Source organism: Hyperolius riggenbachi, chromosome 2, assembly GCF_040937935.1.
Source record: "Hyperolius riggenbachi isolate aHypRig1 chromosome 2, aHypRig1.pri, whole genome shotgun sequence".
NCBI lineage: Eukaryota > Metazoa > Chordata > Amphibia > Anura > Hyperoliidae > Hyperolius > Hyperolius riggenbachi.
In genome coordinates, this window is record NC_090647.1 from 520,565,287 (window position 1) to 520,591,240 (window position 25,954).

Here is a 25,954-nt window from a genome sequence, read left to right on the forward strand (position 1 = left end):
AGGAAGCATCACTACCATCAGCACTATAAGGCAGCATTACTACCATCAGCACTATAAGGAAGCATCACTACCATCAGCACTATAAGGCAGCATTACTACCGTTAGCACTATAAGACAGCACCACTACCATCAGCACTATAAGACAGCACCACTACCATCAGCACTATAAGACAGCACCACTACCATCAGCACTATAAGGCAGCATCACTACCATCAGCACTATAAGGAAGCATCACTACCATCAGCACTATAAGGCAGCATCACTACCATCAGCACTATAAGGAAGCATCACTACCATCAGCACTATAAGGCAGCATTACTACCATCAGCACTATAAGACAGCACTATAAGACAGCACCACTAATATCAGCACTATAAGACAGCACCACTACCATCAGCACTATAAGGCAGCACCACTACCATCAGCACTATAAGGCAGCACCACTACCATCAGCACTACAAGACAGCACCACTACCATCAGCACTATAAGGCAGCATTACTACCATCAGCACTATAAGACAGCACCACTACCCTCAGCACTATAAGACAGCATTATAAGACAGCACCACTAATATCAGCACTTTAAGACTGCACCACTACCTTCAGCACTATAAGGGAGCATCACTACCATCAGCACTATAAGGCAGCATCACTACCATCAGCACTAAAAGGCAGCATCACTACCATCAGCACTAAAAGGCAGCATCACTACCATCAGCACTATAAGACAGCACCACTACCATCAGCACTATAAGACAGCACCACTACCATCAGCACTATAAGGCAGCATCACTACCATCAGCACTATAAGGCAGCATCACTACCATCAGCACTATAAGACAGCACTATAAGACAGCACCACTAATATCAGCACTATAAGACAGCACCACTACCATCAGCACTATAAGACAGCACCACTAATATCAGCACTATAAGACTGCACCACTACCTTTAGCACTATAAGGGAGCATCACTACCATCAGCACTATAAGGCAGCATCACTACCATCAGCACTAAAAGGCAGCACCACTACCATCAGTGGGTGGTTACACCTGATGAAGGGCGGAGCCCGAAACATGTAGTGTAACGACATGCAATAAACTGAACGCAAGTTCAAGCCTGTGGAGTGCCTCCTTCTTCTAGAAATACAAGTATCACGTTGTGTTGCAGGGGTGGTGTACCTGCTTGGAGGAGTGCACCGGCACCTACCCTCCTACCCAGGAGTGAGTAATTGAGTTTGGTTCAGTCATTTATACATTGGATCACTACCATCAGCACTAAAAGGCAGCATCACTACCATCAGCACTAAAAGGCAGCACCACTACCATCAGCAATAAGGCTACTATAAGCACTGTAAGACATCACGCTACTGCTGAGATTTACAGAGCTAGGATCCTATCCTATCAGAAACTGCTGCTTCACCACTAGGGTTAACATCTCCAGTTCTCGTTCCTGTAGCTCATACACTGAGGGCAGAGCAGAACACTGCTGCAGTTAACATAAGACAGAAAACAGAGCAGATAGGTTTCATTTAGGGTCTCTGAATGATTCATAACTTGTGACATGCTGCACAGGAATATGAGGCTGCTGTCCCTGTCAGGCAGTGTATTTTCAGAGGTATCTGTAGCATCGTCCTGGCTTCCCCGGCACAGTGTCAGTGCCGCTCTCTGCTAACACAGGCTGGCATGTAGCAGGACTCAGGCATTCACAAGGCGAGCGCAGAGCAGCCAGAGAGGGCGGTAAATATTTGATGTGAAAAGTAAGACACACTTATGTCTATCAGCCCACGCACACACTGAAGCCCCCGAACACGTTAAAAGCAAATAAAATATTTTGTGAATTTTTCGAAAGTGGGGAAAGATGTCTGAAATCACCAAGTCCTGTCACAGAATAAAGGGGATTGCCAGAGGAAAAAGAAATGCTGTTTCTTGCTTGGCTGCTTTCATGTATTAAAAGGACCACTAAAGTGAGAGGGATATGGAGGCTGCCATATGTATTTCCTTTTAAACACTGATATTGCCTGGCTGTCATGCTGATCCTCTACTTTTTAGGTGGCCACACACCTTAGACATTAACCACTGGAGGCCCAGAGGTTTATACCCCCTAGTGACCGGGCCATTTTTACAATTCAGCACTTCACAACTTCAAAGGGGACCGGAAGTAAGAGGTATACGGAGGCTGCCATATTTATTTCCTTTTAATCAATACCAGTTGCCTGGCAGCCCTGCTGGACCTATTTCTCTGCAGTAGTATCTGAATAACACCAGAAACAAGCATGCAGCTAGTCTTGTCAGATCTGACTTTAAAGTCTGAAACACCTGATCTGCTGCATGCCTGTTCAGGGGCTATGGCTAATAGTATTAGAGGCAGAGGATCAGCAGGGCTGCCAGGCAACTGGTATTGCTTAAAAGGAAATAAACATGGCAGCCTCCATATCCCTCTCTCTTCAGTTCCCCTTTAACAGTTTATTGCTCAGTTCTACAACTTAGCACTCAAATTAATTTTACCTCCTTTTCTTCTCACAGACAGAGCCTTCTTTTGGTGCTAATTGATTGTTGCTGCAAATTTTTTTTTTACTAAAAAAAGAGGAAAAAGAATGCCTATAAGGTCCTAAAACAGGAGGGGTCCGAGGCTGCACTCAGCAATTACAAGGAGTGCAATAAAAATTGTAAAAAAGAAATTAGGCTAGCAAAGATCGAAGCTGAAAATCAAATCGCTAGGGATATCAAATCTAACCCAAAAAAGTTTTACAAGTACATCAACTCTAAAAAAAGAAAGGTTGACTGTATAGGACTCCTAAAGGATGAAGGTGGAAACTCAATGGTGGATGACCAAGGTAAGGCAGAGTTATTAAATGCTTTCTTTGCTTCTGTCTTTACAAAGGAAACAGCACTGTTGCAAATTACAGAGGCGGAAGAGTCTCAATCTTCTAACTGTAATATTAAATACTTAACGCAGGAAGAAGTAAAGGCAAGACTAAATAAATTAAAAATAGACAAGGCACCTGGCCCGGATGGCATGCATCCTCGGGTCCTAAGGGAATTAAGTTCAGTTATAGATAAACCCCTTTATCTTATCTTTTGTGACTCTCTTGCAACTGGCAGAGTCCCAGTGGATTGGCGTACAGCCCACGTTTTCCCATTATTTAAGAAGGGCAAAAAATCAGATCCAGGAAATTATAGACCTGTAAGCTTAACATCAGTTGTATGCAAACTATTTGAGGGGTTACTAAGAGATACTATACATGACTTCATAGTAGAAAATAATCTTATTTCTCAGCATCAACATGGGTTTACTAAAGACAGGTCCTGTTTGACTAACATGCTCAGCTTTTATGAGGTAGTGAATGCTAATATGGATATTGGGAATGCTGTAGATGTGATATACTTAGACTTTGCTAAGGCCTTCGACACTGTTCCCCACAAAAGTCTGGTGCAAAAGATGAGGATGCAAGGACTGGGGAAGAGTCTGTGTGCTTGGATAGGGAACTGGCTAATGGACAGAAAACAAAGAGTTGTGGTCAATGGATCATACTCAAAATGGGAGACTGTTAGCAGTGGGGTCCCACAGGGGTCTGTACTGGGTCCAGTGCTCTTCAATGTATTTATTAATGACCTAGTGGATACAGTAGTGAGCAATGTTGCTATTTTTGCAGATGATACAAAATTGTGCAGAATCATCAACTCTAAGGAAGATAGTGTTATATTGCAACAGGATCTGGATAGGATGGCTATATGGGCACATACATGGCAGATGAAATTCAATGTTGACAAATGTAAAGTCATGCATTTTGGTCGTACCAATGGTCTAACACCATACAAAATAAATGGGATACAGTTGGGGACATCAAACTTGGAGAAGGACTTAGGAGTACTCATCGACAACAAGTTAAATAATCGTACTCAATGCCAAGCCGCTGCAGCTAAAGCTAACAAAATTTTGGGATGCATTAAAAGGGAAATAAAAACTCGAGATGCTAGCATAATATTGCCCCTGTTTAACTCTCTAGTAAGGCCACATCTGGAATATGGAATTCAGTTCTGGGCACCACATTACAAAAAAGATATTGCAGTTCTAGAGCAGGTGCAGAGACGAGCAACAAAATTGATACGTGGGATGGAAGGTCTCACTTACCAAGAAAGGTTAGATAAACTGGGTTTATTTAGTCTAGAGAAAAGACGCCTTAGAGGAGATCTAATTAACATGTATAAATACATCAGAGGGCAATATAATAGCTTGGCGGATGAGCTTTTTGTCCCTAGGCCTTCTCAAAGGACTAGAGGACATGATCTGCGCATGGAGGAAAAACGTTTTAGCCATTTATTTAGGAAAGGGTTCTTTACAGTAAGAGTGATTAAGATGTGGAATGCATTGCCACAGGAAGTCGTTATGGCAAACTCTATACCTGCATTTAAAGGGGGCTTAGATGCTTTCCTTGCGTTGAATGACATCCATGGCTACAATTACTAGGTAATGCCAATGATGTTGATCCAGGGATTTTATCTGATTGCCATCTGGAGTCGGGAAGGAATTTTTACCTTGTAAGGGTTTTTTCGCCTTCCTCTGGATCAACAGGGATATGTGAGGGAGCAGGCTGGAGTTGTACTTTGTACTGGTTGAACTAGATGGACGTATGTCTTTTTTCAACCAAAGTAACTATGTAACTATGTAACTATGTAACCCCCTTTTTTTTTTATTCAACCCCCCCCCCCCCATTCTGCCCTACAGGCAAAGATACATGCACTACACTAAACACATAGACATATGCCTATGGCAGGGATTAGATTGTGAGCTCCTCTGACAGACAGTTAATTGAAAAGCCTATGCTCTGTACATCGCTGCAGAAGATCGCAGCGCTATATATGCATTTAGATGCGATTTTGCTGAAAGACAAAACCGGCCTGCCAGCACTGATCAGCTGCTGGCAGGCTGATTGCTATGACCGGCTGTTCACAGTGATGGGAGCTTGCGCCAGTGCGAGCGTGAGCTCCCATCAAATCACGCTCCTCATGAGATGACGCCATATGGCGGCGCTGAGAAATAACAGAGCCACTCTGCGTTAGTTGGTTGTAGAAAAGTTAAAGATACCAGCCAACATTTCTGCCCTTTTTTTAACACTTACTCCAAAATGCACCATTCTGGGGTTTGAAAAGCCTTTGTTTTTTATGTACTATATTTTGAACAGTTTTTAAAGGGACCCTGAGTGCTAAATAAAAATGAAATTTGGACTTGCCTGGGGCTTCCTCCAGCCCCGTAGCCCGCGAGGTCCTCCGGCATCCTCCTCTTCCCTCTCCTGGTCCCGCTGGCGACTCCGGTAATCGGCGGTTTTGGGTAAACTCGCACGAGCGAGCACGTCACCGCAAGAGTCCTGCGCATGCACGTTTCAGTCTTTAGAGAAACGCACAGGAGGCTTACAGTGGCCGGTGTAATGACGTGACTAGCGAGTGCATACGCAACTTCCCCCGAAATCATCAATTAGAGTTGTCAGCGGGACCAGGAGAAGGAAGAAGAGGATGCTCACGGGCTACAGGAGACTGGAGGAAGGCCCAGGTAAGTCCAAATTTCGTTTTCATTTAGTGCTCAAAGTCCCTTTTATGCTTTTGTTTGCCGTGCCTCCCCCCCCCCCCCCCCCCCACACACACACACACATAGGCTGATGTAACGTACATGCAAAAGGGTCGCGGGGAACAGGTGCTCCTGGTGGCAATGGAGGAAGACGCAGGACACAGGAAGTGGCATACAGGCAGACAGGTGAGCGTGAAACAGAACGGGTGTGGGGGTTACACATTTTACATGAGGAGCTGACCGGCCAGAATTCCGTTGGTAGGTGGGGCCACAGCAAATCAGAATGTTACAAATCTACCACATGATCAAAATGATCACATGCTCCTCCATATGTTCTGCTGCACATGAGCAGCCCTATTATACAGCCGCAGCCAGTTTCCAATACATACCACACCCTGCTATCCTCACCCACTGAGCACAGCTCGGCCTCCACCCTGCAAGGGATGACCTCAGCTGACAGGAATGCAGAAACTAAAGATGGCCACTAACCGTACAATTTTTAGCGAAAAATCGTTAGAGCGATCAGAAATTCTGATAGGATTGGTTGTAAATAATCTCAATTGGTGGACACAATAGATTATGAACGAGTGAAAAAAATGTCGTCCGATTGAAATTTCGTCTAACCAAAATTTGGATTTTCTTGTTGGTTGTGATAGATAGGAAGTAAAGATTGGTTAGTTGATGGTGTAGTGAACGATTTTTCGTCCGATCAGAATTTCTGATCGCTCGAACGATTTTTCACTAGGAATTGGACCGTTAGTGGACACCTTAAGGGACCACAACACAGAACTGGGCTGCTTTCCTAAAGACAGCATGGTGATGTAGTGGTTAGCGCTCTCGCCTTGCAGCACTGGGCCCCTGGTTTGAATCCCAGCCAGGACACCATCTGCACAGAGTTTGTATGTTCTGCGTGGGTTTCCTCCGGACACTCCAGTTTCCTCCCACATCCCAAAAGCAGAGAACTAACTTAATTGGCTTCCCCCTAAATTGGCCCTAGACTATGATACATGCACGACACGATACATACATAGACCTATGACTATGGTAGGGATTAGATTGTGAGCCCCTCTGAGGGTCAGGCAACGAGAAAACGAGAGAGAACACTGAGAGCCCAATATAGTGCAGTGTGTACTGGATTAATGTGGGTGATGAGAGGCAAGTATGTAAAGTTATATTCGCAAAGTGCCCGATCTCTTAGATAATATTATACACACTATACTTTATATACCAGTTTTTTATGCCATTGCATGTCTGCACTTTACTTGCTTTACAACATATGGCATTTTACTACATCCGCGCTTTATTATATTCTGCACTTTTAATGTTAACAATGAGACCCTGTTGCACTTAAAGTGGATCCGAGATAAACTTTTACTCATTGCAGCATTGTGTTCCTTTCATATAGTTTATAGGGCATTTCTCGAGCCAAATACTTTTTTTGTTTTGTTTTAATACCCTAATTCCCTATAAACTAAACAAGCCTCGCCCTCAGCTTTTCACAGTGCCTTGGCATTTTCAGACAGTAGCAAGGGCTTATGGGAGCTCAGTCTGGGCAGGAGGAGGGGAAGGTGTTACTAGTCATTGATTTCAGAGGCAGAGGGGAGGAGGGAGGAGGGAGGAGGAGAGGGGAGTGAATTTACTCACAGGTAAGCTGATAGCATCTCCAGCTCTCAGCCTGTGACAATGTGACTAACAGAACATGGCTGCCCTCATTGTATCACAGGAATAAATATTCATACACTGTTGAAGCTGTTTGCAGATAGATTTGCTGTCTAAACTTTAGATAACATTTATAGACAAGTTACTTGTTATAGTTTGTTTTTCATCTCGGATCCGCTTTAAACATTGGCCTCCATGTTTGGGTGCTAACTAACTGACCGCCTGTGGCTATTCTATGTATATACATGCAAACAAAATCGTTTTGATTTTTTTGAGGAATCTTCTATTATCTGTACGTAACACTATGTGGCTCACTACAGCAATGTATTCTGTGCATTTTGTCCAGTTTGTCCCCTACCATATTGCCTGAAGAAGCGGGCCTAATCCTGCGAAACGCGTTGCATCTATTGTGGGTACCAATAAAAGTATTTATTTATTTAAGTCTGACAGTTGTCTAGTCTGCTTTTGGAGGTAAGTCCACCACTGCCTCCCTGACCCTCAGGTGCAAGTAGTCCTGATCAGTTGATCCAACGATACTGCGTGATGGATCGTTGTAATATTGTTGACTTTATCTTACGACTGGACCATGTAGGATGTTGGTATATGTTGCCTCGTTGCTACCAACATCCGCTCAATATTTGTGTTTTCCTCTAGTACCACCTTGGGTCGCCACCAGTATTGTACCTACCTCTCCATGATATTTTTCCTGTAATATGTTTTATTACTGATGTGTTATTGGCGGTTAATTTTCTTTTGAAAAATAACTCTTTTGTGGAAAAAAAAACTTTGAATTATTGCCTTTATTCTGCTGGCGCCTGTTCCTCAATGTTAAAGGATACCACAACTGACATGTGACATGTTGAGATAGACATGTGTATGTACAGTGCCTAGCACACAAATACCTATGCTGTGTTCCTTTTTTCTTTCTGTGCCTGAAAGAGTTAAATATCAGGTATGTAAGTGGCTGACTCAGTCCTGACTCAGACAGGAAGTGACTACAGTGTGACCCTCCCTGATAAGAAATTCCACCTATAAAATACTTTCCTAGCAGAAAATGGCTTCTGAGAGCAAGAAAGAGATAAAAAGTGGAATTTCTTATCAGTGAGGGTCACTCTGTAGTCACTTCCTGTCTGAGTCAGGACTGAGTCAGCCACTTACATACCTGATATTTAACTCTTTCAGAGAGAGAAAGAAAAAAAAGGAGCGCAGCATAGTTATTTGTGTGCTAGGCACTGTACATAAACATGTCTATCTCATTATGTCACATTTCAGTTGTGGTATCCTTTAAATATATATATATATATATATATATATATATATATATATATATATATATATATTTACTTCAAAGGGTCATGGCAACGCATTTCGCAGATGTGGCACCACTTCATCAGGCAATAGGGGATGGAACATACGGCAACAAGTGTCTATGCCTCAGCTTAGCACCTCTGTGTGGCAGAGGCGCTAGGCTAAAACATAGACACTTGTTGCTGAATGCTCCATCCCCATTGCCTGATGAAGCGGGGCCAGGACCTTTTGGAGTGTTTATATACTGGAGCAGGTCCCTAGTAAGTATAAATACACCGCTATTTAAGGTCTCGTACACTTTAAATGACAAGAATGTGTATACTCTGTGTGGCAGAGGCGCTAGGCTGAGACATAGACACTTGTTAATAATAATAATCCGAACATTTGTATAGCGCTTTTCTCCTGTCGGACTCAAAGCGCTCAAGAGCTGCAGCCACTGGGACGCGCTCAAGAGGCCACCATGCAGTGTTGGGAGTCTTGCCTTGAACTCCTTACTGAATAGGTACTTGACCTAGCCAGGATTCGAACCCTGGTCTCCCATGTCAAAGGCAGAGCCCTTAACCAGTACTCTATCCAGCTGTTGCTGTATGCTCCAATTCCATTGCCTGATGAAGCGGGGCCACGACCTTTTGGAGTGTATATATACTGGAGAAGGCCCCTAGTAAGTATAAATACACCGCTATTTAAGGTCTCGTACACTTTAAATGACAAGAATGTATATACTCTGTAAAGCGCTGCAGGATACTAAATACCGTAATAGTAATACAAATGTTTGCTTCACCCACTAGCATTACACGACCCCCACTTCCCAAAACTCACGGGTTGTGCTGGAATATGTCTCTGGCAACCTTTTCTTCCACTTCCAGACACTCAAAAGGCAGGTCTTTGCTGATCAGTATAAGTGCGTCCCTAGTGAATGTATGGAGATTCGCCTGTAGGGGAAAAAAGAAGAGTATGTCAACAAGAATGCTTGCACTAATGTATGGTAACAATTCAGTTACATTGATGGACTAGAAACATAAAGGTTTAATGTACACATTTTAATTTCTTTAACCTCCTTGCCGGTCTAATTCCCGCCGGCAAGGAGGCAACGCAGAACTTTTTTTTACATTTTTTTTTTTTTAAATCGTGTAGCGAGCCCAGGGCTCGCTACATGATAGCCGCTGAGCGGCGGCATCCCCCCACCCACTCCCCCCACCCACTTCGGCGATCAGAGTAAGCAGGAAATCCCGTTCAGAACGGGATTTCCTGCAGGGTTTCCCCGGTCGCCATGGCGACGGGGCGGGATGACGTCACCGACGGACGTCACAGGGAATCTCGATCCGCCCCTCAGTGGTGCCTGGCACTGATTGGCCAGGCTGCGCAGGGGTCTGGGGCGGGGGGTAGCGGCGGCGGTCGCGTACTACACACAGCTAGCAAAGTGCTAGCTGCGTGTAGGAAAAAAAAATTATGCATATCCGCCCAGCGTGTCCTGAGAAATCCTCCTGCGCAGGTTACCCCGAGCTGAGCTCGGGATAACCGGCAAGGAGGTTAACCTCCACGGCGGTGCATTTCTGTCTGGAGTCAAAAGCGGTACTTTTTTTTTTTCAAGATTTTTAGGCCTCCAATTCTTAAGTCATAACTCACCAAAATACAGTATATCAGAATAAAAGCCTGACAGACATTCTGCATATAAGTAAGAGACTGGAACACAAAATTGTTGAAATAATTACATTTATGAATAAACTTAAACATGTGAAACTGTACAAAAAAGGCAGACAGGGAGTAGTCAAAATCCAGGCAGAGGTCGGTGCAGGTGGCAGGCAGAGGTCGGTGCAGGCGGCAGGCTGAGAGTAGTCAAAATCCAGGCAGAGGTCGGTGCAGACGGCAGGCTGAGAGTAGTCAAAATCCAGGCAGAGGTCGGTGCAGGCAGCAGGCTCAGAGTAGTCAAAATCCAGGAAGAGGTCGGTGCAGAAGGCTCAGAGTAGTCAAAATCCAGGCAAAATGGGGGGGGGGGGGGGATGTGTGTGTGTGTGTGTGTGTGTGTGTGTGTGTGTGTGTGTGTGTGTGTGTGTGTGTGTGTGTGTGTGTGTGTGTGTGTGTGTGTGTGTGTGTGTGTGTGTGTGTGTGTTTTTAAACATTTGTTCCACTTCCTGCCCCCGATGACTTCACGCAGCATCGCCTCCTCCGATGTCATTGGCGCCAGGTCCCCGGAAGAAGAGGGGACATGAGGATCCCCGGAATCAGAGCGGAGACATGGGGATCCCGGCGGCCTGAGAGGAGTCCTGCTGCGCAGCGCTGATCGCGCGCAGGACCCAGGCAGCCAATAGGAGCGGCGGTTTTGGCCAGCCCGAACTGAGCTCAGGCTTATCGCTTTCAGCTCCTGAAACTGAGCCCAAGCTCAGTTCGGGACTACCGCCGGCGGGGTTAAAGTGGAATGAAACAAGCAAAGAGGAGCGTCTAATCAGAGGGCAGAGCTTCGTCACTTTGTCTTTAAAGTGCCCCGTCCAGAAGTGGCTCTTGCATTTGCCCTTGAACTCAGACCATGGCCTGCACTGGTGCAGAGGACCAGGTAAAAGTGCTGGACAGCTTGGTAGCTTCACACCTCCGCTGTTTTAAATCCAGTCCAGTACACCCCCCTAGTGATCAGACCATTTTTTACAATTCAGCACACTGCAGCTTTAACAACTCGCTGCAGAGCCATATGACTTAGCACACAAATCAATCTGCCCTCTTTTAGTTGCCACCAGCAGAGCTTTCTGTTGGTGACATCTGATTGCTACTGTAGTGTTTTGTTTTTTTAATTAAATTTATAAAGCTTTGTTTTTAATCAAATTTCCTTATTTTTTTTTTTTTTTTATTACCACCTTCGCCCCAAGATCCAATCAGTGATCACCTCTCATAGGCCACAAAAAAATAACAAAAATCTATTAACCCTTCACTCATCCAGGCACAACTGTTATCCCTACAGCTAAGTTAAAAGCCAGGGTTTTAGTTCACAGAAGAATTCATTCTTATGCTTAGTCACCTATACTGCGCAGAAGTACCCAGGTAAACATAGGTGTCCTAACTCTGGCCCTGTAACATGCATAGTGCAGACATGCAAACACATTCATTGCATCAAACCTATCAATGGATTAGGAGCACACATCCTGACATCCTCTCCTGGGACAGATAGTGCATCTTACCAATCGCACAAGGGAGCTAACGTAATGTATCCATGTGCACCATGCGCATACACCAGCATAAGCTGTGTGCATGCTGACAAACATACAGAGGAAGGATTAGACCCTAGCCACAGGGGTCAGTAACAAGAAAAAAATACATATATCCAGGCACATCGCCTCTAGTTAGGACATTATATAAGTTATTAAGGAAAGGGAGGTGCTGAAGGGGGTGTGGCTGGAAAACAGCAAAAATCTATTAACCCTTCGCATTCTCGCATGCAAATGTTCAAACAAATGCATTCACAGATTCACTCATCCAGGCACAACTGTTATCCCTACAGCTAAGTTAAAAGCCAGGGTTTTAGTTCACAGAAGAATGCATTGTTATGCTTAGTCACCTATACTGCGCAGAAGTACCCAGGTAAACATTTTTTTCATATATTTTTCTCATAGGCATCAGTCTATGAGAGGGGATCACACTGTGGGCCACTTGAGGGGACAGCTTTGTCACTAAGCTGTCCCCTTACAGCGCTGCGCATAGATCGTAGCGCTGTATAAACAAAAGAAAAAAAAGTTTCCTTTCTTCTAACAACCTGACAGTCGTGATCGCCAGCTGGCACGCTTATCTTCGAGCGGCGCTCCATAATGAAAGTAGGGATGCTTCTGCGCGTGTGATCCCCACTAATCTCCGCCCCCAGGACTTGACACCATTAGGCGGTCCTGGGGCTGCCACTCTCCCGCCGCCGATCGGCGTTAGGCGGTCAGGAGGGGGTGAAACCCACAGCCCACCAATCCAGGTGAGACCTGCTCTGGTAGGGTAGTACTTCCTCTTTCATACGCATACTCTGAGCGCTTTTTGGTCTTTCAACTATAGTATAGTTAATAAATAATAATAATCTGAACATTTGTATAGCGCTTTTCTCCTGTCGGACTCAAAGCGCTCAAGAGCTGCAGCCACTGGGACGCGCTCAAGAGGCCACCCTGCAGTGTTAGGGAGTCTTGCCTTGAATTCCTTACTGAATAGGTACTTGACTTAGCCAGGATTCAAACCCTGGTCTCCCATGTCAAAGGCAGAGCCCTTAACCAGTACACTATCAGCCCCCTGGGATGGGCCAGAGGTCACTCAGCCCCCTGGGATGGGCCAGAGGTCACTCAGCCCCCTGGGATACAGCAGAGGTCACTCAACCTCCAGGGATGAGGCAGAGGTCACTCAGCCTCTTGGGATGCAGCAGAGGTCACTCAGCCTCTTGGGACGCAGCAGAGGTCACTCAGCCTCTTGGGACGCAGCAGAGGTCACTCAGCCTCTTGGGACGCAGCAGAGGTCACTCAGCCTCTTGGGACGCAGCAGAGGTCACTCAGCCTCTTGGGACGCAGCAGAGGTCACTCAGCCTCTTGGGACGCAGCAGAGGTCACTCAGCCTCTTGGGACGCAGCAGAGGTCACTCAGCCTCTTGGGACGCAGCAGAGGTCACTCAGCCTCTTGGGACGCAGCAGAGGTCACTCAGCCTCTTGGGACGCAGCAGAGGTCACTCAGCCTCTTGGGACGCAGCAGAGGTCACTCAGCCTCTTGGGACGCAGCAGAGGTCACTCAGCCTCTTGGGACGCAGCAGAGGTCACTCAGCCTCTTGGGACGCAGCAGAGGTCACTCAGCCTCTTGGGACGCAGCAGAGGTCACTCAGCCTCTTGGGACGCAGCAGAGGTCACTCAGCCTCCTGGGACGCAGCAGAGGTCACTCAGCCTCCTGGGACGCAGCAGAGGTCACTCAGCCTCCTGGGATGCAGCAGAGGTCACTCAGCCTCCTGGGATGCAGCAGAGGTCACTCAGCCTCCTGGGATGCACCTGGGGTCACTCAGCCTGCTGGGATCCGCCAGGGGTCACTCAGCCTGCTGGGATCCGCCAGAGGTCACTCAGCCTGCTGGGATCCGCCAGAGGTCACTCAGCCTGCTGGGATCCGCCAGAGGTCACTCAGCCTGCTGGGATCCGCCAGAGGTCACTCAGCCTGCTGGGATCCGCCAGAGGTCACTCAGCCTGCTGGGATCCGCCAGAGGTCACTCAGCCTGCTGGGATGCAGCAGAGGTACCTCAGCACCCCTGGGATGCAGCAGAGGTCACTCAGCCTCCTGGGATGCACCGGGGGTCACTCAGCCTCCTGGGATGCACCGGGGGTCACTCAGCCTCCTGGGATGCACCGGGGGTCACTCAGCCTCCTGGGATGCACCGGGGGTCACTCAGCCTCCTGGGATGCACCGGGGGTCACTCAGCCTCCTGGGATGCACCGGGGGTCACTCAGCCTCCTGGGATGCACCGGGGGTCACTCAGCCTCCTGGGATGCACCGGGGGTCACTCAGCCTCCTGGGATGCACCGGGGGTCACTCAGCCTCCTGGGATGCACCGGGGGTCACTCAGCCTCCTGGGATGCACCGGGGGTCACTCAGCCTCCTGGGATGCACCGGGGGTCACTCAGCCTCCTGGGATGCACCGGGGGTCACTCAGCCTCCTGGGATGCACCGGGGGTCACTCAGCCTCCTGGGATGCACCGGGGGTCACTCAGCCTCCTGGGATGCACCGGGGGTCACTCAGCCTCCTGGGATGCACCGGGGGTCACTCAGCCTCCTGGGATGCACCGGGGGTCACTCAGCCTCCTGGGATGCACCGGGGGTCACTCAGCCTCCTGGGATGCACCTGGGGTCACTCAGCCTCCTGGGATGCACCTGGGGTCACTCAGCCTCCTGGGATGCACCTGGGGTCACTCAGCCTCCTGGGATCCGCCAGAGGTCACTCAGCCTGCTGGAATCCGCCAGAGGTCACTCAGCCTGCTGGGATCCGCCAGAGGTCACTCAGCCTGCTGGGATCCGCCAGAGGTCACTCAGCCTGCTGGGATCCGCCAGAGGTCACTCAGCCTGCTGGGATCCGCCAGAGGTCACTCAGCCTGCTGGGATCCGCCAGAGGTCACTCAGCCTGCTGGGATGCAGCAGAGGTACCTCAGCACCCCTGGGATGCATCAGATTGATCTCAGCACCCCTGGGATGCAGCAGAGCTCACTCAGCCTCCTGGGATGCAGCAGATGGACCTCAGCACCCCTGGGATGCAGCAGTGGTCAGAATTAAAATAATGACCTCTGTGTATGGATTCTACTGAATAAAGTTCTGTAGTTCTCCTGTGTCCCGTGCTTTCCAAGTGAGCCCCGTCTCCCACCAGACACAGATGAAGCTGAAAAGTGGGGGAATGGGTTTAATCATGGCGGGGAAGAGCTGCTTTTGTTATGTAAAGTAATAATGCTATTTGCTGACGCTGACATGTGCCCTATTGATTCACTAAAGTGTGATTTTAGTGATAGAGGAAGAAGAAGGAGTCCAAATTATATTAGTGATCTCTCTGAAGATATCTGCTGTTAAATTGCATTGAAGTTTGGATTTGCTATTTGCAGTGAATATTTTCTTCAGAGTCGGCACTGGTAGAGCAATAGAGCCACCCACTGGCTACACTATATTATAAGCATAAAATACAGCACACACAATACAGTAACATCTATCGCTATGGGTGTCCCAAACCCACTATGGGCCTCACTATTATCAGCTGGTTTTACTAATGGCTAACGCAACACTCTAATGCTACGAATACACCATGTATGGCCAATCCTGATATATTCAACTTCTCATGTAGTAAACTTGGCCAGGTCCCTAGGAGTGTACTACAAAGAGATTCTCCATAGAAAAGTATGAGGTTTTGAACATGCAAATAAGGATGGTACGAAAAAAGGCTGCACACTAGTATTAATAATGAATACTGTAGAGGGGCGTAAGAATAGACTCTGCAAATGATGCAGCTGCAGGGGGGCCCAGAAGCTTCAGGGGGCCCCATGGAGGGAGAAGTTTATTTTCCCTGTTCTGAGAGACTAACAACTAAATGCACGGAGTGAAAAAAAAACATTTTACTCTCTGCACAATTGTTCTAATAGCTGCATCTACTCAGCCACTGATAAGGAATCATACAAAAGTTTTGTAGACAGCCCCTCCCCCTAATCAGTGTGCAGCAGGGTCTGGTGTACAACACTCTTCCCCCTGCCTCTCCACCCCCTCCCCAAGTGCTGTGTACTGTAGTGATGCTAGAGGAGTCTACAGAGCCAATTCTGCCCCCTGCCTCTCCACCCCCTCCCCAAGTGCTGTGTACTGTACTGATGCTAGAGGAGTCTACAGAGCAAATTCTGCCCCCAGCCTTTCCGCCCACTTGCCCAGTGCTGGGTCTCCACCCCTCCCAAGTGCTGTGTACTGTAGTGATGCTGGAGGAGTCTGCAGAGCCAGTTTTGCTGCATCCTAGATGGACAGAGTGAGTGTAATAAGCTGAGGCTGGGAGCACAGTCCTCTGTCAGTTTTCTGTAGGCGTTTTCTGCACACCATGTGTGTCTGTATGTAATTAATAGAGAAAATGTGTAGTGCCTCACTGCTGTCTGTTTTTATCTGCATGGGGAAAACACATTCAAGTGTGCACTAAACAATTCAATAATATTGGTTCTCAGTTTACCTGTGCAGAAAGCGAGGGGGAGGGGGCCCCATCCAAAGTTTCGCAGGGGGGCCCGGTGATTACTAGTTACGCCCCTGACACTGTACTTTATTAGACAATTGCTGGTACAAAATTAAAAACATGGTTGAAAACAATTCTTGCAGATCATGGCCCTCAACTCTAGAGGTGGAGGCAGCGATTTAGTAAAGGAGTATATAGTGCTAATGGAAGAGTAGGGGATTCCTGAGACAGATGGGCTCCAAGCCCTCTCACCGCTCTGATACCCTGTAGCTGCACCGGGGGGTCTGAGAAGTGCAGGCAACGCCCCCCCCCCCCCCCCACCATGCATGGCCAGTGCCAGGGAGAGACGCCCGCACCCGCCTCCCAAAGGATAGACCTATCTTATTGCGCATTGCGTCCATGTGTGTCATTCACAATCTGCCAAATGAGAACGACTTGGGAGCACCACAAGAAAGGGGAGCGAAGCATGGGCCATACCAAGCAGGTTACAGCTCAGGGGTGGCTCCCCCGCATCGCACCATCTGTAGGGAGGGGGAAGCCTCTGGATCCTTATAATGGGGTCCATACCAATTTTTTCATTTTTTTAATTTTTCAACTAGGCAATTTTGTTCGATTATCCCGTTAGATCGAATATACAGATTTTTCCAACATGTGTTGAAAAAATGTCTATCGAAAAAAGGTTTCTTTCTAACTTCCATTTTATTTAATTGTTTTTGGTCTAGTAAATGGGAAAATCAAACGCTTTTATTGTACCGTGTATGTGCGCCATAAGGCTTCCCCCATCCTCCTAAGCCTCAGGGAACCAGCACTGTATCCCCGGAAATACAGCCGACAATAGCGCCTGCAATATATACGCTACCTACTGCGATCCTGGGCGGCCCAGTAGAGGCTTTCCGATTGGGTTCAGGTGGAAATAGCCGAGCCCGATTGGGTCCGACCAACTATGCAGGCGACTAGCGCTTGCACAGTAGAGCGGACCCAATCATGCTCGGCTATTTCCGCCGGAGCCCAATCAGAAAGCCGCTACTGGGCTGCCCTGGATTGCAGTAGGTAAACATTTACCTCGCCGGTGTTCCAGGGCTGCCAGCGCTGGAACCCCAACCGTGAAGAGGACGGGGGAAGCCTTATTATGTTCCAGAGCCTTCCCCCTCCCGAGGCAAGTACCCCATAGGGGCTGTTTTTTTTGTTACAGATTTTCTTTCAAGGACAACTGTAACAAGAGGGATATGGAGGCTGCCTAATTTATTTCCTTTTAAAAAGAGAAACCGTAACCAAGAATAGACCTTCATCCCAGTCAGTAGCCGATACTCCCTTTCCCATGAGAAATATATTCCTTTTCTCAAATGGATCATCAGGGGGCGCTGTATGGCTGATATTGTGGCGGAACCCCTCCCAGAGTGTGATGTCAGGACCTTGGTTCTGACATCACACTGTGGGAGCCTTGTTGCACTGTGGGAAATAACAGCTGTTTCCAACTGCTAAAAAAGCAAGCAGCATCTCCTTCCACTGACATCACCTGACAGCAGTAAAAATGTCCCCATGTGATAAATGTCAGAATGTAAATCAGGGAGAGGAAAGATTTTACAATGGGCAAACACTGACTAAATCATGTATACATAATTATCGTAAAAATGAAGCACTTTTTTATTACATTATTTTCACTGGAGTTCCTCCATTCGCGTTCCGTCGTTTTCACTTGAGCAATGTTCACCTCCCATTGATTAGCCTATAACTTTATCACTACTTATCACAATGAACTGATCTATATCTTGTTTTTCCCGCCACCAATTAGGCTTTCTTTGGGGGGTACATTTTGCTAAGAGCCACTTTACTGTAAATGCATTTTAACAGGAAGAATAAGAAAAAACTGAAAAAATTCATTATTTCTCAGTTTTCAGCCATTATAGTTTTAAAATAATACATGCCTCCATAGTTAAAACTCACGTATTGTATTTGCCCATATGTCCCGGTTATTACACCGTTAAAATTATGCCCCTATCACAATGTATGGCGACAAGATTTTATTTGGAAATAAAGGTGCATTTTTTCCGTTTTGCATCTATCACTATTTACAAGTTTAAAATAAAAAAAAAATATAGAAATATTTAATCTTTACATTGATATTTAAAAAGTTTAGACCCTTAGGTAAATATGTACGTGTTTTTTTTTTTATTGTAATGGTTTTTTTTTTTTATATGAAACATTTTATTTGGGTATTTTTGGGAGGGTGGGATGTAAACCATAGTTTTTTAATGTAAATGTGTGTTGATTTTATTTTTTTTACATTCAGTTGTAGTATTACTTTTTGGCCACAAGATGGCGGCCATGAGTTTGTTTACATGACGTCACTCTAAGCGTAACACACGCTTAGAGTGACTCATCGAAGAGGGAACGGCCAGAAAAAGCGAAGCTTCCGAGAGAAGCTGTCGCTTTTTCAGCGGGGGAGAGGAATCAGTGATCGGGCACCATAGCCCGATACATTGATTCCGTGGCTACCGAATCCGCGGCCGGGAGTGTGCGTGCATGCGCGCGATCGGCCGCGGGAGCGCGCATGGTTCCTGGACGTAGTTTCTACGTCCAGGAACCAAAATAGGTTAAACAATACCAGTTGCCTGGCTATCCTGCTTATCCTCTACCTCTAATACTTTTACCCACAGACCCTGAACAAGCATGCAGCAGATTAGATGTTTCTGACATTGTCAGATCTGACAAGATTAGCTGCATGCTTGTTTCAGGTGTGTGATTCAGCCGCTACTGCAGCCAAATAGATCAGCAGGTCTGCAAGGCAACTGGTATTGTTTAAAAGGAAGCAAATATGTTAGCCTCAAAATTCTTCTCGTTACAGTTGTCCTTTAAAGGGATAAACGTTGCACGCCTGGTAGGGAAAAAAATCTATTTGCTTATAAAGAAATTTCAACGCAGAGCCGGTTCACACAAGCGCTAAATGCAGTGTTTTTGGCAAGCGACGTTCTCTACACTAAAAAAAGTTGCCTGTAACTTATCTTTGGAAGCAGCAGGGCTGGGGGGCTGCAGTTTGGGATAGAGGTAGGTTGGGGGGTCCGCTCTCTACCCTGAAAATGTGGGGAGTGTAGGAGGTGTGGAAGCAGAGATATTTATTGTTTTACAACCTGTAGCAAAATAAACTTCCCATTGAGCATGCGTGAAAGGCAGTGTGGAAGGGAGCTTCCGGGCAGCACGATCGGACATAACACCATCCTCCGTGCACGCAAGTCACATGACCTGGTGCGGGTCAGGTGACACACCAGCTTCCTTGCACGGGGGAAGCCGGAGAGCCACTAGGAGCCCGCCAGGTAATGCAGGAGGGCTACTAAACATCGCTGGAGGCTCGGTGAGTATTTATTTTGGGGGGGGGGGGGTTGTGCTTTTTAGGCCAGTTGTTGAAACAACCCGCAAACACATGTGCCCGGATATCAGGCGGTCCCCACTGCTGCCGTATGCTTGGAACGCTGCTGTACATGGATTTTACATTTTAAAATTTTTTGTGATAGTTGTCCTTTAAAGAGAACCTGTGCAAAAAAACAAAAAAAAAAAAAACAGCCCTCTGTGGAATACTTACCTCGGAAAGGGGAAGCATCTGCGTCCCAATGAGGCTTCTTTGTTCTCTGTAGCTTTGGGGAATCCAGTGCAGGTTCCCCCGAAACCTCCCCTGACAAGCTTGACAAGGGTGCACAGGCACGGGCTACATTTACCTCTCCGTGATCCTGCGCAGGCGCACTTCGTTCAGGTAAGGCGGACATAGCCAAACCTGATCGTATCCCCTCTACTGCGCAAGCACAAAGGACTCGCGTCTGCGCAGTAGAGCAGATCCGATCGGGTTCGGCTATTTCCGCCTTAAAGGAATTCTATCAAACTTTCTCTATTTCTGTAAGCATTATAAATCAATTTGCCAACAAAAGTAAGAATAAGCACAGCATATATTTTTGCTGTGCAGACTGTCTTTGTCTTTATTTAACTTACTGTCGGCGTCCCCTGAGAACTGACGGCGACGGGGAATTGGGGCAGTTCATTTTTGCAAGAGGGGAATCCTCTTGCTGAGTATAGCTGTAGTTTACTCTATTCTGATCGATGCTCCCCACACAGCAGTGAGTTATGCAGCACACGATCGGCTCATAAAGTTACTGAGAGGAGCCCTCTCTCACTCCTAGTCTGAAGGAGACTGTGCTGAGCTGCGTGATTGTTGCTAAACAACGTAAACATAGGAGCTGGAGGAAGGCTCTGAAGAGAAGCGTAGAGGAAGATTTATTATGATAATAAATCTTCCTCTACGGCTTCTCTTCAGAGCAATGGCGCACCCTCCTCCAGCTCATATGTTTGCCGTTGTGTAGCAACAACTAATTACGCAGCGGCAGCTCAGCACAGAGTCTCCTTCAGACTAGGAGTGAGAGAGGGCTCCTCTCAGTAACGTTATGAGCCGATTGTGTGCTGCATAACTCACTGCTGTGTGGGGAGCATCGATCAGAATAGAGTAAACTACAGCTATACTCAGCAAGAGGATTCCCCTCTTGCAAAAATGAACTGCCCCAATTCCCCGTCGCCGTCAGTTTTCAGGGGACGCCGACAGTAAGTTAAATAAAAACAAAGACACGCTGCACAGCAAAAATATATGCTGTGCTTATTCTTACTTTTGTTGGCAAATTGATTTATAATGCTTACAGAAATAGAGAAAGTTTGATAGAATTCCTTTAAAGGGACACTTAAAGTGGATCCGAGATGAACTTTTACTCATTGCATAATTGGGTTCCTTTTCTATTGTTTATAGGGCATTCCTCAAGCCAAATACTTTTTTGTTTTTCTTTTAATACACTAATTCCCTATAAACTAAACAAGCCACGCCCACAGGAGAGAGCCAAGGCACTTTCAGACAGTAGCAAGGGTTCATGGGAGCTCAGTCTGGGCAGGAGGAGAGGGAGGTATTACTAGCCAGAGATTTCAGAGGCAGAGGGGAGGAGGGAGGAGGAGAGGGGATTAGGCTAATGGCTCAAGATACAGATAAGCCTGCCTGTGTTTAATGTTTACAAACAACATGGCCGCTGTCATTGTATCACAGGAATAAATAATCATATTCTATTAAAGCTGTTTGCAGCTAGATTTGCTGTGTAAACTATCTAAACTTTAGATAAGATATATAGACATGTTACTTGTTATAGTTAGTTGTTCATCTCGGATCTGCTTTTAAGCCTCATCTACACGAGTAGATGAGGCTCCGATCCGGCGTCTCGATTAGTCGCCAGATCGCCTCTTCCACGTCCCCGCTCGCTGCGCCGGATTAGATTCCCCGCTCGTCCCCGCCGGCGCCGCTTATCTTCCGCTCGATTCCCTGTCATTGTCCCCTCGCGGGGAGCGAGCAGGGAATCGGCGGTGGGGAGATCCGTCCTGTCGGATCTTATCAATCGAGCCGCATCGGCGGCTCGATTAATGAGGAACATCGCCGCCGCATCTACGCATGTAGATGCGGCTTAAGACTCCAGACATCAGATGCTCCTGGCCCCGCCGGCAGACACTTCCGGTTTCGGCGACAAGAGCCGACAGGCCGGGGACACGAGTGATTCTTCGCTTTCCCCGCCACAATAGTGCCCTCTATGCTGCTATAGCATATAGCATATAGGATATAGCAGCATGGAGGGCACTATTGTGGCCGGGAACGCGAAGAATCACTCGTGTCGCGGAAACCGGAAGTGGCTGCTGGCGGGGCCAGGAGCATCTGATGGGAGTCGGCGTGGGCACGATGCAGCTGCAGGGGCCTGCTGGAGGCCCCAGGTGAGTAAAACTTTTAAAATTAAACATTTTTTACAGAGACTTAAGTGTCCCTTTAACCCAAACGGAGAGCCGCTAGTGATCGCGGTAGGTAAATAGTTACCCTGCCGCTGTTTGGGGCGCTGCAGCGATGGATTGCCGGGTAAGTATCCCCAGAGGGTTTTTTTTTCTTTACGGATTTTCTTTAAAACTGTTTTTCCATTTTGCAATTGCAGTATAATCAACATAGAAAACTGACTGATCTACGGTATGTAGTGATTTTCCGTCAAATACAAATCTTCACGACCATCGCTAGCAACCAACATACATAAGAGAGACACATGTGGTACATAATTGATGTGCTGTGCTGGGAGGCGGCCAAAGCAATAGAGGATAATCACCCAGACTGGCCACCGGAGGCAGCGGCAGAGGCTGGTGATGGCAGCTGCTATGCTGGAGACAGACACATGCAGGAATCACACACAATCTCACTCACCTTCGTCGGCTTCCAATCCTCCAGCCTGGGGTCCAGCACGGCGTCGTAGCAGAAGGCTCCAGAGATCACTGCAGACACACAATATTGTCACATACAAGATGTTACATGGAAGGCTCTGATGCATAAGCCGCCTGTGAAACCAGATTAACAAAGCCTTTGGCATGTAGCGATTGGAAACGTGTTATAGATGTGGACAATATCCTGAGAGCGGGCCAGACTAAGCCTGTCAATAATTTACCTCTTCCAGGATAAACTCAGCCGCTAAACACTACAGGATGCGCAGCAAGGCAACTTCCTATAGGAAATCTATAGGCTTTCTGTTCTGATCCCAATGTAACAAAGCAACATTCATTACACACAGCTGCAAATGCACAATAATGGAGGGAAAGTGCTTGGGTGCGTTCCTGTAGTATAACGATCTTACAGATATCACTTCCTCACAAATCAGACAGTGCTTTTAAAGAGAATCTGTACTGTCCGATTAGTACAATAAAAAACATAACATTCGAGTCACTGTGATCTCCTGGCTCTCTCTTTGCTGTTTCCGTCTCTCTCCGCCGCAATCCTGGCTTTTAATCGCCAGTTTTAGGCAGTGTTTACAAACAAAAAGCATGGCCGCTAACGTGTGTGTGTAGGTGTGTGTGTGTGTGGTGTGTGTGTAGGTGTGTGTGTGTGGTGTGTGTGTAGGTGTGTGTGTGTGTGTGTGTAGGTGTGTGTGTGGTGTGTGTGTAGGTGTGTGTGTGTGTGGTGTGTGTGTAGGTGTGTGTGTGGTGTGTGTAGGTGTGTGTGTGGTGTGTGTAGGTGTGTGTGTGGTGTGTGTAGGTGTGTGTGTGGTGTGTGTAGGTGTGTGTGTGTGGTGTGTGTGTAGGTGTGTGTGTGTGGTGTGTGTGTAGGTGTGTGTGTGTGGTGTGTGTGTAGGTGTGTGTGTGTGTGGTGTGTGTGTAGGTGTGTGTGTGGTGTGTGTGTAGGTGTGTGTGTGGTGTGTGTGTAGGTGTGTGTGTGTGTAGGTGTGTGTGTGTGTAGGTGTGTGTGTGTGGTGTGTGTGTAGGTGTGTGTGTGTGGTGTGTGTGTAGGTGTGTGTGTGGTGTGTGTAGGTGTGTGTGTGTGTGGTGTGTGTGTAGGTGTGTGTGTGGTGTGTGTAGGTGTGTGTAGGTGTAGGTGTGTGTGTGTGTGGTGTGTGTAGGTGTGTGTGTGGTGTGTGTAGGTGTGTGTGTGGTGTGTGTGGTGTGTGTGTGGTGTGTGTAGGTGTGTGTGTGGTGTGTGTGGTGTGTGTAGGTGTGTGTGTGTGTAGGTGTGTGTGGGTGTGTGTGTGGTGTGTGTGTGGTGTGTGTAGGTGTGTGTGTGTGTAGGTGTGTGTGTGTAGGTGTGTGTGTGTAGGTGTGTGTGTGTGTGTAGGTGTGTGTGTGTGTGTAGGTGTGTGTGTGTGTAGGTGTGTGTGTGTGTAGGTGTGTGTGTAGGTGTGTGTAGGTGTGTGTGTGTGTAGGTGTGTGTGTGTGTGTAGGTGTGTGTGTGTGTGTAGGTGTGTGTGTGTGTGTAGGTGTGTGTGTGTGTAGGTGTGTGTGTGTAGGTGTGTGTGTGTGTAGGTGTGTGTGTGTGTGTAGGTGTGTGTGTAGGTGTGTGTAGGTGTGTGTAGGTGTGTGTGTGTAGGTGTGTGTGTGTAGGTGTGTGTGTGTGTAGGTGTGTGTGTGTAGGTGTGTAGGTGTGTAGGTGTGTGTGTAGGTGTGTGTGTGTAGGTGTGTGTGTGTAGGTGTGTGTGTGGTGTGTGTAGGTGTGTGTGTGGTGTGTGTGTGTGGTGTGTGTAGGTGTGTGGTGTGTGTGGGTGTGTGTGTGTGTGTGTAGGTGTGTGTGTGTAGGTGTGTGTGTGTGTGTGTGTGAGTGTAGGTGTGTAGGTGTGTGTGTGTAGGTGTGTGTGTGTAGGTGTGTGTGGTGTGTGTAGGTGTGTGTGTGGTGTGTGTAGGTGTAGGTGTGTGTGTGTGTGTGTGTGTGTAGGTGTAGGTGTGTGTGTGTGTGTAGGTGTAGGTGTGTGTGTAGGTGTGTGTGAATGTGTGTAGGTGTGTGTGTGTGTAGGTGTGTGTGTGTGTAGGTGTGTGTGTGTGTAGGTGTGTGTAGGTGTGTGTGTGTGTAGGTGTGTGTGTGTAGGTGTGTGTGTGTAGGTGTGTGTGTGTAGGTGTGTGTGTGTAGGTGTGTGTGTGTAGGTGTGTGTGTGTGTAGGTGTGTGTGTGTGTGTGTGTGTGTGTCATGTTACAGTATACTACAAGTTTTTATTACACTGTGAATCATCTGCACTCCAGTCTGGGATTAGCACGTGACAGGCAGCAGCTCCTTCCCTTGTGGATAAATTCTCCCTATCACAGCAGGGCCAGTGCATTCCTGCCTGAGCCGACAAAGCTTGACAAAGAAAAGACTATTAGAGACAGTGCAACTAGGAAAGGCTGCAGTAAGACACGCCACATTAGAACAGGTATAGGAACTTCTAGGATAGAAGAAATAAGGCTGAAAATTTTGTTACAGAGTCTCTTTAATGAATCCGTTGCTAAATAAATTTGAATGGCCAACGTTTCATTCGAAGCACTACTCAAAATGACACACTGGTAACCTTGAGTACACTGCAAATCAACCATATAACCAGGGTATCTACATGGGCTACAAATCAAAGATATAACCAAGGTATCTACATGAAGATACCCTGGTTATATGGTTGATTTGTAGTGATTTTAATGTATCAAATAGCAGGATGTATATGACACATACTGTATATATGTTACGGCCATTTTATGCAAAATTACTTAAAAGTAATGTCTGAAATGCTGGATCAATGCTAATACTTAAAGGACAGCCGAGGTGACATGTTACATGAGGAGATAGACGTGTATGTACAGTGCCAAGCACACAAATACATTTTTTTTCTTTCTCTGCCTGTAAAGCCCAATCTACACGATACGATTCTTTGAACGATTAGATTACGATTCTATTTACGATCCGATTGAATCCGGCATGTCCGATCAGGATTCGATTCAATGCAATTCGATTTGACGTTGCAAAGCAATGGCAAATCGAACTGAATCGAATCGAATCCTGATCAGACATGTCGGATTAATTCGGATCGTAAATAGAATCGTAATCGAATCGCACAAACAACCGTATCGTTCAGATTGGGCTAAAGAGTTAAAAATCAGGTATGCAAGTGAGAGTTTCTATCTGGGTCGGGACTGGGTCAGACTATAGCATAACCCTCCCTGATAAGTAATTACAGCCATAAAACACTTTCCTGCCAGTAAACGGCTCCTGAGAGTAGGAAAGAGATAAAAAAGGTCAGTAATTCATAGATTTGAGCTCTAGCATACTTCAATGAACCTGTAATTGAGCAGAGACAATGAAGCAGTGAAAACTTAAAAACTAGATTTAAATATAAAATAAAATTGTGGGATATCTTAAAAAGTCATTTTTAGGAGGATGGATACAATTGTTTTTCTCATTAGTTTATTTTCACCTCGGATGTCCTTTAA

The 25,954-nt window shown here is 46.8% G+C and overlaps 1 protein-coding gene across 5 annotated transcripts in view; it reads right to left on the reverse strand.

The window, feature by feature from the left end:
* The window catches only part of MRPL39 (mitochondrial ribosomal protein L39), a 128,543-nt gene that overhangs the window by 24,486 nt on the left and 78,103 nt on the right, over window positions 1-25,954 (reverse strand). For all 5 annotated transcript variants that reach the window (XM_068270580.1, XM_068270577.1, XM_068270581.1 and 2 more), the window contains 2 exons: window positions 22,449-22,516; window positions 9,353-9,465 (listed from right to left, as the gene is read on the reverse strand). In XM_068270580.1, coding sequence (XP_068126681.1) covers window positions 9,353-9,465; window positions 22,449-22,516 — 181 coding nt within the window. The remainder of the gene's footprint in view (window positions 1-9,352; window positions 9,466-22,448; window positions 22,517-25,954) is intronic.